The sequence below is a fragment of the Canariomyces notabilis genome, assembly GCF_033297395.1.
Source record: "Canariomyces notabilis strain CBS 508.74 unplaced genomic scaffold N656scaffold_3, whole genome shotgun sequence".
Lineage (NCBI taxonomy): Eukaryota > Fungi > Ascomycota > Sordariomycetes > Sordariales > Chaetomiaceae > Canariomyces > Canariomyces notabilis.
The window spans coordinates 356232-370876 of record NW_027041825.1 but is presented as its reverse complement, the minus strand read 5'-3'; the positions used below and the strand labels follow the sequence as shown (position 1 = coordinate 370876).

General features: G+C 57.2%; 3 protein-coding genes across 3 annotated transcripts; 2 read left to right on the top strand and 1 right to left on the bottom strand.

The window, feature by feature from the left end:
* The first annotated feature begins 859 nt into the window (after positions 1 to 859).
* Positions 860 to 4650, top strand: N656DRAFT_385930 (plasma-membrane proton-e). Its single transcript, XM_064809475.1, has 7 exons — positions 860 to 1284; positions 1496 to 1632; positions 1739 to 1808; positions 1908 to 1920; positions 2092 to 2212; positions 2265 to 4181; positions 4244 to 4650. Exons 1-7 carry the CDS (start codon positions 1117 to 1119, stop codon positions 4569 to 4571), a joined length of 2754 nt encoding a protein of 917 aa, XP_064673135.1. The 5' UTR covers positions 860 to 1116; the 3' UTR covers positions 4572 to 4650.
* A 428-nt stretch (positions 4651 to 5078) lies between these two features.
* Positions 5079 to 7739, top strand: N656DRAFT_842412 (uncharacterized protein). The gene is made up of 4 exons (XM_064819038.1): positions 5079 to 5502; positions 5565 to 6003; positions 6071 to 6301; positions 6397 to 7739. Exons 1-4 carry the CDS (start codon positions 5472 to 5474, stop codon positions 7376 to 7378), a joined length of 1683 nt encoding a protein of 560 aa, XP_064673134.1. The 5' UTR covers positions 5079 to 5471; the 3' UTR covers positions 7379 to 7739.
* An 18-nt stretch (positions 7740 to 7757) lies between these two features.
* On the bottom strand, positions 7758 to 13637 carry N656DRAFT_702812 (Pentulose kinase; the record flags this gene model as incomplete). The annotated part of the gene is made up of 4 exons (XM_064811054.1): positions 7758 to 8078; positions 8161 to 11185; positions 11737 to 12782; positions 12861 to 13637. Coding segments are annotated over 4 exons (5169 nt in total), but the record flags the coding sequence as incomplete, so codon positions are not given.
* Between the last annotated feature and the right edge of the window lie 1008 nt (positions 13638 to 14645).

The following is a 14645-nucleotide window of genomic DNA, read 5'->3' as shown; positions in this document are numbered from 1 at the left end:
CTAGGCAAATGTACGTCCTGGTAGTTGTCTTGGTGTGCCAATTGAAAGAGGGAATGCTTCCGGAGGAACAGCCAAAAAATCCCGCAGACTGGGTTCGTCAGGCGGTACCTCGGCGGCCAGTGATAGCAATGTACTCTGTATTATTACATTCCGCGGGATATGCGGCGTCCTCGGCTGCTACCAGAGCACAAAGGTGGGGTGGCGAGTACTTCGGATGGCTTGCAGGCCCAGGTCACTCTAATAGCTCATAATGTTAATTGCGACCATCGTCTAGGCCCCACTTCATTGGGGTCGGTCGGGGTGCGTTGCACCAATTGCCTGGAGCTGGGGTCTGGTCCTTCAACATTGAGCTTCCGCATACACACAGTGCCAATTGAAACGAAAAATTTGACCCAAGGTGCCAAACCGTGAGCGTTCTCACAGTTTCAGCAACATGGCACACTGTATGTGACAAGATGCTCGACTCGTTACCATGGTCGGTGGACGGTACACGCGAGGTCCACCATTCTCCAGGTGGCCAGCCTGTCTTAGCTAAGGAAGGTCGGCTCGACATGGCAGAGCACACTCCCGTGCTGCACCCGTGTCAGCGAAGGGTAAGGTAGCTTTTTGGAGCAGGGAAGGCGCCCTGACGGAATGGGATTGACTTTCCTCATCGGCCGGCACGGGTAGCGCGAGTGGAAAAACGTTGAAATACACGGCGTCCTCCCACTGCCCACCCGACCTCTTTCCTTCTTTTTTCCCTCTTACGCTCGAAGGCCCTTTTTAATACTCCCTTCGACGTGAGGTCTCGCCTTTCTCCTTCGAGCCCGACCCTCTCCTCTCCAACCTGTTTCTCCCTCTCCCTACCCACCTCCCAGTCTGTAGACGGTCTCCCGGATACTTCCTCATTTCGCCTCTATTCAAAACTCAAATTACCGCAATCATCTCTGCTAGTCTACCACGCACCTACCATAACATACCGTCCTTTTTGAGAATCCGTCCTAGAACGCGTGCCCGATCGGTATCGCACACCTCATTTTGACCGTTGTGAAAAGTCGGATTGATTTCTGAGCGCACCCAACTCCCGTCGGAAACCGAAGCCCCGCGCAGAGCTTATCTGCCGCACCCCACGCGCCAATGGCCGAACACTCGACTACCGGCGCGCCAGCGCTGTCGACGGACATCGAGAGTGGCAAGTTCGATGAGAAGGCGCCCGCCAAGCAGAGGTTAGAGGAGGAGGAGGAAGAGGACGAGGACATGGATGCTCTCATTGAGGATCTTGAGAGCAATGATGGTCATGGCGCGGTAAGCTATTGCACAAATCCCAGTTTTACATATTCCACGGCCCTATTATCCTGCTCTGGATTTGTGGGGCTTGGTCGCAGCGGTGCAGGATCGTTGCGTGCAGCTCGCAGCGGGCTGCTGTGTCGTGGGCAATACATGGCGATAGCCCAATCCACCGAATTTGAATCAATCGCTCTTTTATCATGGCCCACGCTAATTGTTGGCTGTGCAGTACGAGGAGGAAGAAGAGGTTGCCCCCGGCGCCGGGCGTGTTGTCCCCGAGGACATGCTCCAGACGGATACCCGCGTCGGTCTTACCTCCGACGAGGTCCTCCAGAGACGTCGGAAGTATGGTCTCAACCAGATGAAGTACGTATCCCTCCCTTCCGAGTCTGCGGGCTGCGTCATGAAGACGCGTTGGCTGGCTTGGCATCAATTCCCTGTTGGAGCAACTGGACACTAATTCGCGATCTAGGGAGGAGAAGGAGAACCTTGTTCTCAAGTTCCTCGGCTTCTTCGTCGGTCCCATTCAGTTTGTCATGGAGGTATGTTGATCCCCAGGGTGTGAGTTGCGGCACACTACCTTGAAACGAAACACTTCTCCACTTGCCGGCTTGACTTTATGCTGACGACCCATTCACCAGGCTGCTGCTGTGTGTATGTATTCCCAGCAAAATTCGTTTACCCCACAAAAACGCCGTGAAACTGCATTGCACGAGAGCCAATTGGGCCCCTCGAATGTGCAGCCCAGAGTTTTGGCGTTTGAGCATTCCAGCTACCGCCAATTGACAGCTTAAGAGTGAATAGCTCGCTAACCCGCATTTATAGTGGCTGCTGGTCTCGAGGACTGGGTTGATTTCGGTGTCATCTGCGGTCTCCTGCTTCTCAACGCTGTTGTCGGTTTCGTTCAAGAATACCAGGCTGGTTCTATTGTCGATGAGCTGAAAAAGTATGAATTTCTCCGTGCGGCATCAATTGGCATTGGCTGACTTTACTTCAAGGACTCTCGCCCTGAAGGCTGTTGTCCTCCGCGATGGCAACCTCAAAGAGATCGAGGCCCCCGAAGTCGTTCCTGGCGATATCCTTCAGGTCGAGGAGGGTACCATCATCCCCGCCGATGGTCGCATCGTTACCGACGATGCCTTCCTTCAAGTCGATCAATCCGCCATCACCGGCGAATCGCTCGCTGTCGATAAGCACAAGGGCGACTCCTGCTATGCATCGTCTGCTGTCAAGCGCGGTGAGGCCTTCCTCGTCATTACCGCCACTGGAGACAACACCTTCGTCGGCCGCGCTGCTGCTCTGGTGAACGCCGCTAGCGCCGGCAGTGGCCACTTCACTGAGGTTCTCAACGGCATTGGCACTATCTTGCTCGTCCTCGTCATCTTCACCAACTTGATCGTCTGGGTTTCCAGCTTCTACCGCTCCAACCCCATCGTCCTTATCCTCGAGTTCACTCTCGCCATCACCATTATCGGTGTGCCCGTCGGTCTCCCAGCCGTCGTCACTACCACCATGGCCGTCGGTGCCGCCTACCTCGCCAAGAAGAAGGCCATCGTCCAGAAGCTCTCGGCTATTGAGTCGCTGGCTGGTGTCGAGATCCTGTGCTCTGATAAGACTGGTACCCTCACCAAGAACAAGCTCTCGCTCTCTGAGCCCTTCACGGTTGCCGGTGTCGACCCTGAGGATCTGATGTTGACTGCCTGCCTGGCTGCCTCGCGCAAGAAGAAGGGTATGGATGCCATCGATAAGGCTTTCCTCAAGAGTTTGAAGTACTATCCTCGGGCCAAAAGTGTCCTGAGCAAGTACCGGGTCCTCGAGTTCCACCCCTTCGATCCCGTCTCCAAGAAGGTCGTCGCCGTTGTCGAGTCTCCCCAGGGCGAGCGCATCACTTGCGTCAAGGGTGCCCCGCTGTTCGTCCTGAAGACTGTCGAGGAGGACCACCCCATCCCTGAGGAGATTGACCAGGCCTACAAGAACAAAGTTGCCGAATTCGCTACCCGTGGTTTCCGCTCGCTGGGTGTTGCCCGCAAGCGTGGTGAGGGCTCCTGGGAGATTCTCGGTATCATGCCTTGCAGCGACCCGCCCCGTCACGACACTGCTCGCACTATCAACGAGGCCAAGTCCCTGGGTCTGTCCATCAAGATGCTTACTGGTGACGCTGTCGGTATCGCCAGGGAGACGTCGCGCCAGCTGGGTCTCGGAACCAACGTCTACAACGCTGAGCGTCTTGGTCTTGGCGGTGGTGGTGATATGCCCGGTTCCGAGGTCTACGACTTCGTCGAGGCTGCCGATGGTTTCGCCGAGGTGTTCCCCCAGCACAAGTACAATGTCGTCGAGATTCTTCAGCAGCGTGGCTACCTCGTTGCCATGACTGGTGACGGTGTCAACGATGCGCCCTCGCTCAAGAAGGCCGATACTGGTATTGCTGTTGAGGGTGCTTCCGATGCAGCTCGCTCCGCCGCTGATATCGTCTTCCTTGCCCCCGGTCTCGGCGCCATCATCGACGCCCTCAAGACGTCCCGCCAGATTTTCCACCGCATGTATGCCTACGTTGTCTACCGTATTGCCTTGTCGATCCATCTTGAGATTTACCTTGGCCTGTGGATTGCCATCTTGAACCGCAGCTTAAACATCGAGCTCGTCGTCTTCATCGCCATTTTCGCCGACGTCGCCACTCTCGCCATTGCCTACGACAATGCGCCTTTCAGCAAGACGCCCGTCAAGTGGAACTTGCCCAAGCTCTGGGGTATGTCCGTTCTTCTTGGTGTTGTCCTGGCCATCGGTACTTGGATTACGGTCACCACCATGTATGCGCACGGCCCCGACGGCGGTATCGTCCAGAACTTCGGCAACATGGACGAGGTTGTGTTCCTGCAGATCTCGCTCACGGAAAACTGGCTCATCTTCATCACTCGGTAAGTCGTGATATGTTGAAGCCATTTTGTGGTCAATTGGATACTAATTTTTGTTTTCCTAGTGCCAACGGTCCCTTCTGGTCCTCGATTCCCTCTTGGCAGCTTACTGGTGCTATTCTGGTTGTCGACATCCTCGCTACATTGTTCACCATTTTCGGTTGGTTCGAGCACAACGAGCAGACCTCCATCGTCGCTGTCGTGCGTATCTGGGTCTTCTCGTTCGGTGTCTTCTGCATCATGGGCGGTCTCTACTACATCCTGCAAGACAGCGTCGGCTTCGACAACCTCATGCACGGCAAGTCACCCAAGGGCAACCAGAAGCAGAGATCCCTGGAGGACTTTGTCGTGTCGCTCCAGCGTGTGTCTACGCAGCACGAGAAGTCGCAGTAAGCGATTCTGCTGGTGGCGTGATAGACGGTTGCATCATGCGCATACAGCGACTCGGCCGGATAGCGTTGATAGAAAGCGTTTGGCTGAGAGCCCGCTTGGCGGGCCGTTTTTTCTCTTTCCATAATTCACAAGTTGTGTATCGACTTGTTACTCAGGGTTAGATCACCCTACCTTCCTTAGACAATCTAATAAACAGTAAAATCAACATTCTTATTGTTGGCTGTGAAGTTCTTCTGCTGGTAACAGGAAGCCTGCCAGTAATTACCAGGTAGCGGATTTGCCTCTTGAGGTGATGGGTAAGGTAGTCAAATATGTTAAGGACCCATCTCGAAATTGATTTCGGAATACCCAGCTAAGTAATATTCTTTGGCAATGCGGCCATTGACTGGAGTGATGTTGATTCTGGTTCTGCGGGGCGCCTCCAGGTCATCTGTAATGATGGCCAACCCCCACCTTTTATGTCAACATCGGACACTTCCCCAGACTCACCTCTCAAAACCCGCCATACCTGCATACCGTCATCCTTCCTCCCCTAAGGTTCTAAGACTTAGGCTGGGTAGCCGTTCTACGAAAGCTCCTTCCCTAAGTTTTCAAAAGGACTTAGTATGTTTGGATCATTCCGCACTATGGTCGTCCCGTTTCAGTTTCCCTCTTGCCCGTTCCGATTCATCCGTCGTTCATTCCCTCGCGCGATGCTTCAACGGTACAAAACTAACGAGTAAATGATGTGTAGCTAACCCAGTTTCATTTAGAATGCTTGCATTCCGGTTCTGGGTCTGCCTTTCTGTTCTCGCTGTCGCTGGAAGTCATTGATCGACAGAGCCGCCCAGTTCGTGGTCAATTGGACTGGCCGGGGCATAGCATTCACACGCTGACCGCCGCAAAATCCCCCGTGGCATCATGCGGCGAGACATACCCGGTTACTATTACGGTTGGTTCTCCTGTACTTTCGAGACTTTACCTGGTGACTTCTTAGGCTGAGCACTCCTCTAGATGAGACCAAGGGCAGGTATTTCCGCATCGAGAAAGGTCAGACCGCCCCCGCCGACGCGGCTTGGTCTGCGCGGAATGTCCAGCGTCGTGCCGAGGAGGAGCGGGAGGAAGCTGCGGTGCGGGAGCAGCTGCGGCGGGCGGCGCTCAGAGTGAAGAGGGCTCCGGTGTGGCGTGCGCCTCTCCTGGGCGGAATGCTATCCAGGGAAGCTGGAACCGAGACCAGAGGGACCGAGACGCCGGTCGAGGCTTGGACAAAGGGGTTGAGCCACAAGGGTCATTGGAGACCCTGGTCTAACACCTTCGAACGGCCTAATGAAAACTCAATCTGGACGATGTGGGTTGGGCCCAGTGGCGGGTTGAGCGATGTTGGTGTGGCCTACGCGGCGTGCGAAGTCTGGGGCCTGTCCGCCTCGTATCTGCCGAAAGATGGTCAGGATTGGTGAGTCCGGTTGGAGATTAGACGCTGTGTGTTTTGCTTGCCTGCTTGGTTTGCTGATGAGCGGCAGCATCAACTTTCGCTATGCTGCCCAACGGTACCCCTTTATGCCTCAAACAACAAGAAGGTATCTTCCGGGCGGGAGCATCCTGGCGCTCAAGTATCATGCACCGTCAGGCAAGATGATCGCGCCATGGAAGCCTGCGGGGCGAGGAATGCGCATCAAGCTCTTTACGCCGCGATCTTCGAGCCAGGATGAATCAGGACCGGTATGGACGATAGAGAATGGCAAGCCTTGCAAGTCTCTTACTTGCCACGCCGTGGACCCCACCTCACATATTGGCGCAGATTCCGCTAACCATGGTCAACCCGCGTAACAGAAGAACTCTCACCAAGGGCCGCGAATTGGGGACTCAAAGCAGACCACATGTTCACCTTTGTCAATGCCTGCCAGACGGCGCCGAACTGGAGTTCGAGACTGACCTGCGTGTTCGGCACAAATCATGGGCTGGCGGTGCTGCAGAACGACAAGCTCGACTGGATCGATCCGCCGGTGCAGAACATACTCGATTGGAGTCTGGTCGACAACCCGCCGAAGCGGGACCGCTACTGGGACAAGGACGGTAACAAGCGGCTGAAGCGTGACAACGAGAAGCGTGACAATGACAACAGGAAGCGTGCCAACGACAACGGGAACCGTGACGACGTAAAACTCCAACCATGGTATTTCGAGACGCTCGCCGTCGACTTTCTGGCCCAGAACCCGGCCGAGGTGATCCTGGCCGGCACCCGGGGGGGCCATGTGTGCGTGCTCGACCTCCGGTCCCCGCCCGACAGCTGGACCCGAAGGGCCAACACATTCCGCCACCCCAAAAGCGTCGCCCACATTCGCTCCGTCGGCGACTACGGCGTGCTGGCGGCCGGCCCCTACAGCAAGATGTGTATCTACGATATCCGCTATCTCGCGAGGACGAGGCCGCAGCTCGACACGAGCGTGTCCAATGACTGGACCTGGAATGTCCGCGCCACTACCGAAGCCACGCGCCCCCTGGTCATATTCCACGAGTATCGGAATATGCCGTTTATCCAGATTGGCCTGGACGTGCTGACCGAGGGGGGTTACGGCAAGGGGCTTGTGGCGGCTGCGCATGATGACGGGACTGTCGGTGTCTACTCGCTGCAGAACGGGAAGAGGCTGGCGGCGGGAGCCGTGGACGGGATCCACGAGCCCTGTGTGGTGAAGAGTCTCATGTGGTCTGCCTTTCCCGGAGATAGGCACCCAAGTCTGTTTGTTGGCGAGGGTGGGTGTGTGAGGAAGTATTCCTTTGGGGGGCGGGACAATGATGAATGGATGGTGAGTGAGGAGCATGATGCGTAGGCATGAGGGTCAGCAGAGCGAAAAACCGGAGATAGACGGGTTGTCGGGGACTGGGGATATAAACGGTGGCATGCAGAACAAAGCGGCATTGGGAAGGCCCAAACGGAATCTGGTCAGGTCAAGGGAAGTGCCATTCTTGTCGATGAAACTTTGTTTGGCGTTTGTCCGAATCGTGCACAGGAAGAATATGCATACACCAGACTGGGTGCGGATGTTCTCGACTTATCCGAGTTCAGCTGCATTGATACTATTTGCTATGATTTTGGGCTCTACGTCTGCCGGTCCACTCTCACGGATACATAGAGATACAGGATGCACCAGAAGCACCTTCTGGTTCAAAACAACCAATCCATTCCTCCCGTCATTAATAATGCCCAACTCAATCCGCTGATGCTCTCGCCAAGGCCTCGTGCAAATGCGGCGGCAGCCGATACCGCAGCTGGCTGGTATAGGCCGTGAGGTCGACACTCATCTGCTTGAGCTCCTCGATCATCAGCCTTGCTGTCGACTCGTTGCCGCTGAACTGGCCATTCATCAAGCGCTCGCGTTGCTTGGTGCAGCAGATGATGGTCCACAGCAACAGGTTGGGCACGTTGATGGCCACGGGCTGCGGCAGGCTTGAGAAGCGCGCCGCGTAGGTGCGGATCACGCTCTGGTCGCCGCGCGCCGTCAGTGGCAGGATCTCCAACGCCCGGATTTTCTGCATGGATCGTCTTTGGTTAGCATTGTGAAATGGGAGATGGCGAAGGAAATAGGAAAAAAAGGGAGGGAGTAGCACTCACGTCCAAGCACTGCGGCCACTTGCCGGCCTCGACCAGGCTCTTGATCTCGCTCATCTGCAGCAGCACCGCGCACGCTATCCGGTTGGAGTCGCGGATCCTCTGCCGGAACATGTGATCCCTCTCGTACATGCTCATCATCGTCTTAGCCAGCTCCACGGGGTCATCGATGGCGGCCACGCTCAGGCTGCTGCCGCCCTGGCCCGCAGGCGGCTGAGTGCCCTCACCCCGTGGCTTCACCGGGACCAACTTCATGGGATCCTCGCCAATCTCGAGCGAGACGGCCTCGCTAAGGGCCCGGCTGACAATCGACACGACCATATCGTAGTCCCCGGCCAAGTGGAACAGCAGCACCGCATCCGTCGTGCGCCCGTTGTCGTCGGCGAAGCTGGCTGCCTGCAGGGTGATGGTTCGGATAAACTCTTCCTCCTGGCCCAGCGAAATGAGCGGGCCGCGCTGCTCGATGACACCCTTGATGCGCTGGCCGTCGGGTCTGATGTCGCCGATCAGCCTGCTGAACTCGCGCGACTCGAGCACCAGCTCGCGCAGGGCCTCGTGGCAGAGCGCTGCTTGCTGCTGCGAGCCCCACTCGTCCGCGTTCAGGCAGATGAGCACCAGGTAGTCCACAGCCGCGGCTGGGTTCGCGGCTCGGAAGTCGCGCGTGTAGTAGCCGAGCATGCGGCCAAAGTTGATCTGTGGCTGGCTGCGCGTGTTGTGCGACAGCAGCTCGTTAGCGGCCGACTGCGCGTCTGCAGGGCGCAGCAGGCCGTAGTATGTGAGCGTGATGGCGAAGTGAACTGCGTCGACGTAGGAAAAGGGGTACAGGTAGGCAATCGCTTGCTCAAACATCCCCGAGAGCACCTGCAGATAAAAGAACATGCCAAAGTTGGGGTCGTCACCCTCAGTCGGGGATTTGGGAAAGTGCTTGAGGCCGATCTCACGGATGCTCGCTTGGACCTCGCTGAGGCCATACGACTCGCCGGCCAGCTCCAGCGACCGGTCCGTCTCCCGCGCCAGGGTGAACTGCAGCCAGATCCAGTCATTGACAAACATCGGGATTCGGTCCAAACTCCGATTGCTCAGGTCGCAGCGGCCAATGATCTTGTAGCATGCCATGCGGAAGGGGTCGATTGCTCCCTCTGGAGCGTTGCGCATCCGCTGTAAATACTCGCTCGCGCAGCGGTCCTGCATCTGCCTCTTGAGCCGGCGGTCCTCGCTCGCAGCGTAGCTGTTGATGTAACCGGGGAACGTCCGGTCAATCGCCTGGAACTGTTGCGGGAGGCTGTTGACATACTGCGCCGCCTCGCTCACATGACCCCCGCGCAGTAGATAAAACACAATGGCCCAGACGTACTCGCCATTTACCTGTTGCAGCTCTACGTTGTCGGGGACTAGCATCTTTCGCGCTTCGCGGAGCCGGATGAAGGCCTTGACTTTGTTGACCACGTCGGGCAGTCCTCCCGGGTTGGCATCTTGCGGGTGCTTATCGATGAAAGACTGAAGCTCATTCATAAACTGCTTCTCCAAGAATGAATTGGCCCCCTTCAGGATTTGCTTCCGCATCGCTATCGCGTTGGCGGACTGTGCGTTGGGATCCAGGTACAACTTGGCAAACTGTCGCTCCCGGGGCGCACTCTCGCTGCCTGGGTCTTCGCCAACAATCTCCATAATCGCCTGGTAAGCGTGAACGATGTAGTCCGCATGGCGACCTCCGGACTTGGACTCCAGCTCGGCCATGTCGCGGCACAGGTAAAAGGGAAGCCCCTTCTGCCGAGCATTGTTGAACTCGTGAATCTTCTCGGCCAACTTGCTTTGCTTCTCGCGCTGAAACCTATCGTCCATCGATGGCGCACCATTCGGTGAGCCAGCTGCGTCTTTGCGAACCTCCACGTCTGCGAACTCAGGCGCGTGGGGCCCAATCCTGGTCGGCGTGCCAATGACGGACCTCTGCAGAGCCGACCGGCCCCAGGCGCTCATCCTCTGCGACGCGCGCTCCCCGGTGGCAGCCTGGCTGGCCTTACGCTTTGACCTGCCGAAGGTGCCCTGGCCCTCCTTGGCCGGCGTTGACGCGCGGGAAGAGGCAGCGGCAGGAGCGCCACGAGCGCCAGCATCCTCCCTCGGCTTGATGCCAAAATGCTGATAGATTCTCTTCCTCTGTTCTTCCCACTCCATGGTTACGTTCTCCTCCAGAAACGCATCGAAGTCCCTCACCGACCGCTCCAGCCCATCTGCAATCATACTCAGAGTGGTCTTGGTCTGCAGGTTGGAGAGATATGTCTCGACGTCCACCTCGCCCGCGCCGACGCCGAAGCCGACAGTGCCCGGTGCAGCGCCCCGCTCGGCACGCGCTTGCAGGCCAAAGGCGCCGAGATCGCGTACCGCCGCGCCCGGGTCCACACCCGACGCGGCCAGAAAGTAGTGCGCCTTGCCGTGCTCGAGGGGTCGGTCCTGGGAAGGGCCCAGCTTCTTGAGTCGCTGGCGAAGGTCGCCTAGGCCAAGCTGCAGCGAGGGGAGCTCGCCCAGGGCGCCTTCGCCTTCGGCTTCTTTCTTGTTCTTTGCCAGCAGGCTGTCGAAGAGGGCGCCGGACGGCGGGGCTTGCTGTTGTTGCTGGCCATTCTGGGTGCCGCCGAGGGTAGAGGACAGGAGGGATGCCCCCGGTGCTTGCGTCGGGGCGGGCGCATTTGAGAACAGAGACGGGGTGTTTCCTGCGGGTCCCCCGAAAAGCGACTGTTTCGGTGTGGTCGTCGAAGCTCCGAACAGGGAAGACCCAAAGCCCGTCGCAGGCTGTTGCTGCTGGGTAGTGGGAGTTGTCGATGCGCCGCCTGCCGGCTTGCCAAAGAGCGAATTGCCTGTTGTTGTCGATCCGAAGATGCTGTTGCCGGCCGTGCTTCCTCCTGGGGCCGCTCCAGAAGTGCTCGCGCCAAAAAGTGTTGAACCGCCCAAGCTCCCTGTTGCCGTTGCCGTCGCGGGCGTTCCTTTGCCCATGAAAAGAGACATCGTGGCTGCCGTCTCTGTAGCAGTAGAGTAACTATTAAGGTCAAGGTCGCACCTCGTAAACGAAAATGCAACGCGTACAAGTTGACGCGTTTCGAAGAAAACTGATGAACGTTAAGTTAGAGCTCAGTGACCTGCGGATTTGGGTTGGGCTATTTTTTCTTGGGGTTGCACAAGGCCTTCGGGCGCGCCGTGAAACAGAAGTGGGGCAGGTATGTACCCGTCAACTGAAGCTCCCTGCTGAGCGGTGCAGCTCTGCTGTGGAAGCTTGGGCCACTGCAGGTCCTGCCGTGCCATTGAGCTGATGTTTCCCAGCCAATTTGTTGATGTTGCATGGGCAACTGGCAGGCTAACATCAACAATGCGACTGCTCTACATATCAAAACTCCTTTCTTTCGGGCCGCATATCTGCTTTCGTTGTGATGAGGACTATATCCATACGTTCCAAGCCTCACTGCTGTGAACATTGAACAAAAATAGTCTAATGCGTGCCATTTAAGCTAACTAATGAATAGTTCCTCGGACATTTCCAGGTTTCGCAGTGAAACGCTACATACAATTGGTTACTGGCCGCCCTCCAGCGACGACCCCCTCAAAGCATCGTCGATCTTTCTCCTGTACTCCTGCTGCGTCCGGCATTGTTCTAGGAATATCTCGTACTTGGCATCGAGCAGCTTCTTCTCTGCCGGATCTCCACGAGACCACACCACCTTGCCTGGTTTGCTCATCCGGTCCATGATATCCCACAGCGGCTCTGTGGTCCCGTCATCCTTGGCGCTGGCCGCTTTGGCGCCCAGCATCGCCGCGCCATGCACAACAGCCGCGTTGACGTACCGGGGAATTAGCACGGGCATGTCGCACGCCGTAGCAATGAGATCCATGAGAATCTCGTTCTGGCACTGGCTGCCCGACATGAAGATGCTCAGGATGCCGTGTCCGGACTTGTTCATGGTCTCGACAATCTGTCGCGTCTGGAGCGCAATGAACTCCATGGTCGAGTAGTACAACAGCGCCATGCCGTCCTTGCTCTTGTCGCTGCTCAGACCGATGATTGCTCCGCGCATGTTGGGGTCGGCAATGGGCGAGCGGTTGCCCCAAAGATCGCCGTAGAAGAAGAAGTGCCGGACGAGGTAGGAAATGGACGGCGCCTTTTCTTTCTCGGCGAGGTACCTGAGGTGGTCGTTCAGGAACTCGTAAATGCTCTTACCCGCGGCCTGCGCCTCCTTCAGCGTCTGGTCGTATGCTGCGTGCGTCTCCAGCATGTGGCGCATAAGCTCGCCGGTTGCCGACTGGCCGCCTTCGGCCATCCAGAAGTCAGGGATCAAAACATCTCGGTAAGGTCCCCATACTCCCGGCACGAAGACGGGCTCTCGGGACATGGCCAGATGGCAGGTTGAGGTTCCAGCAACCGAAGCGAGCCGGGTGAAGGCCTGTGATACATCGTTCGCAGCAACAGTCTCGTCGAGATGGTCTTTGCTCAGCCTGACCTTGGCGCCAACCGTTCCAATCCAGCCGGCATACGCATCGATGACACCGCTGCCGACAGCAATGCCCGGTGGGAGCCCAAAGTCCTTGGCCGCCTTCTCGCACAAGCCACCGACGAGCTCGCCGGCGCTCAGGAACCTTCCATTCTGTACCCTATATCAGCCAACAAAGTTCCTCAATACGAGACTGATTGACTCGCAAAAAAAGTAAGGAAAAGGGCTCACCACCCCGTTGACTCCTCCCATCCGCTTAAAGCCATCCTCGACCAAATCACCCAGCCCAATCTCGCTGAGGAAATCCTCCTGCCAGCCTTTTACGCTCCCGTCAACGCCGACGGGCACGTACCCCTGCTTGCAAACGGCGCTGCAAAAGCTGCGCGTCTCGCTCCCCGTCGCCATGTGGGTCAGGGCGTCGGCCAGGTCGTAGAACTTGCAGCGGGCGAACAGCTCGGGCGGCATGTTGTTCTTGAGCCAGAGGACTTTGGGGATCTCCATCTCGACGTTCATCTTGCCGCCCAGATAGCGCAAAAGCTTGTGGCCCGTGGCGTTGATGCGCTCCGTCTCGGCCAGGGGCCGGTGGTCGAGCCAGAGGATGACGTTGCGGTCATCGCCGCTGTGGTTGGTAAAATCCGGTCCCGTCACGGGTACGGGCTCGTCCGTGTCGTGCGTGAAGACGGCCAGCGAGCACGTCGCGTCGAACCCGATCCCCTTGATCGTGGCGGGCTCGGCGCGCGACTCGGCTACGACTTGCCGCACGCAGGCGCATATGGCCCGCCAGATGTCCGTGGTGGATTGTTCCTGTCGTAGGATGTTAGTGGCCGGCTTCTTGACGTACCTGGCCGAAGGAAGGGGGAAGGGGTGACATGCATAGTGTGAGCCGCCGTAGCCGGATGCGGGCTGCCAGAGCTTGATGTTCTCAGATGCGAGAGCCTTGATCTCGCCAGTTGCGTCTATGATGCAGGCTCGTGCTGAGCCCGTCCCGACATCGATACCGATGTAGTGGTCCTGTGGCAGAAGGCTGAGCAAGGTGTGTCTCTCGAGTGGTAGCCATGGTTGTGACACCAACCTCGGATGTCCTGGTTTGAGAGGCTATTTAGCGACCGGAGTATCTCACTTTGACCACATTGCTGATCGACTCACATTTTCTCACTTCGGGTTTGATATCAAACGCTCGATCCAGAAGAAGAAGAATATGGGTGCCAATTTTTGATTGAAATGTCTTTCACTGGCGGTCGGGTACAGATCGACAAATCACAGCAGTCGTTAGATTTCTATGACAAGAGTTGGAGGTTTATCATCAATTCTTGTGGTCGAGTTGCCCCCTTTAAGAACGTATTCCCACGGTTCTAGAGCGCCGTGATCGCTGGATTCTAACTAGCAGAGGGGTAAGAGTTCCCGCTGCGGGTTCCACCTTGCTTGTCAACCGAAAGCTACACAGCTTTTAGCTTTGGAACGGGGAGGGCTGCAGCTTGCGCGTCGGGCACAGCCCGAACGAGGCACGTTGCTAGCTTACGGCTCTTGGAGTAGCCATCTACTCGCAAAGAGCAGGAAAATCTTGAGCCATCACGAGCTACAACAGTAGCAGCAAGATCTGCAGCGATCATCATGAGCCTTATCTCTGGAGCTGTGAGGATAATGTGAGATTGGGGGGTCGAAACTGTGCTGAGTGGGAACAGGCGGCTTTTGCGGGCCTTGAGCTGTACGAGAGGTTCCGCGTGACACGACAGAAGCTGTCCGGCCCAGGGCTAGAACCGGCTCCTGCGGCATCTAGACCGTCGCACCGCTATGTTTAGTGTAGTGGAGGCACAGAATCGGGGGAATGATCTGCCCCGGACTTGAGTGCGGGAATCGGCTATTTGACAGCTTGCCCGGATCGGGCGGGGTTCTTCCACCACCCAGCCGCCGTATCCTTCCGGGGTTCGGGGTGCATAGGTAAGCACTCTCGCGTCCGGCTTGAGCCTTTGACGGGTGTCACGGCTCCGTTTCGTCGGAGCGGAGGGCGCAATCCGA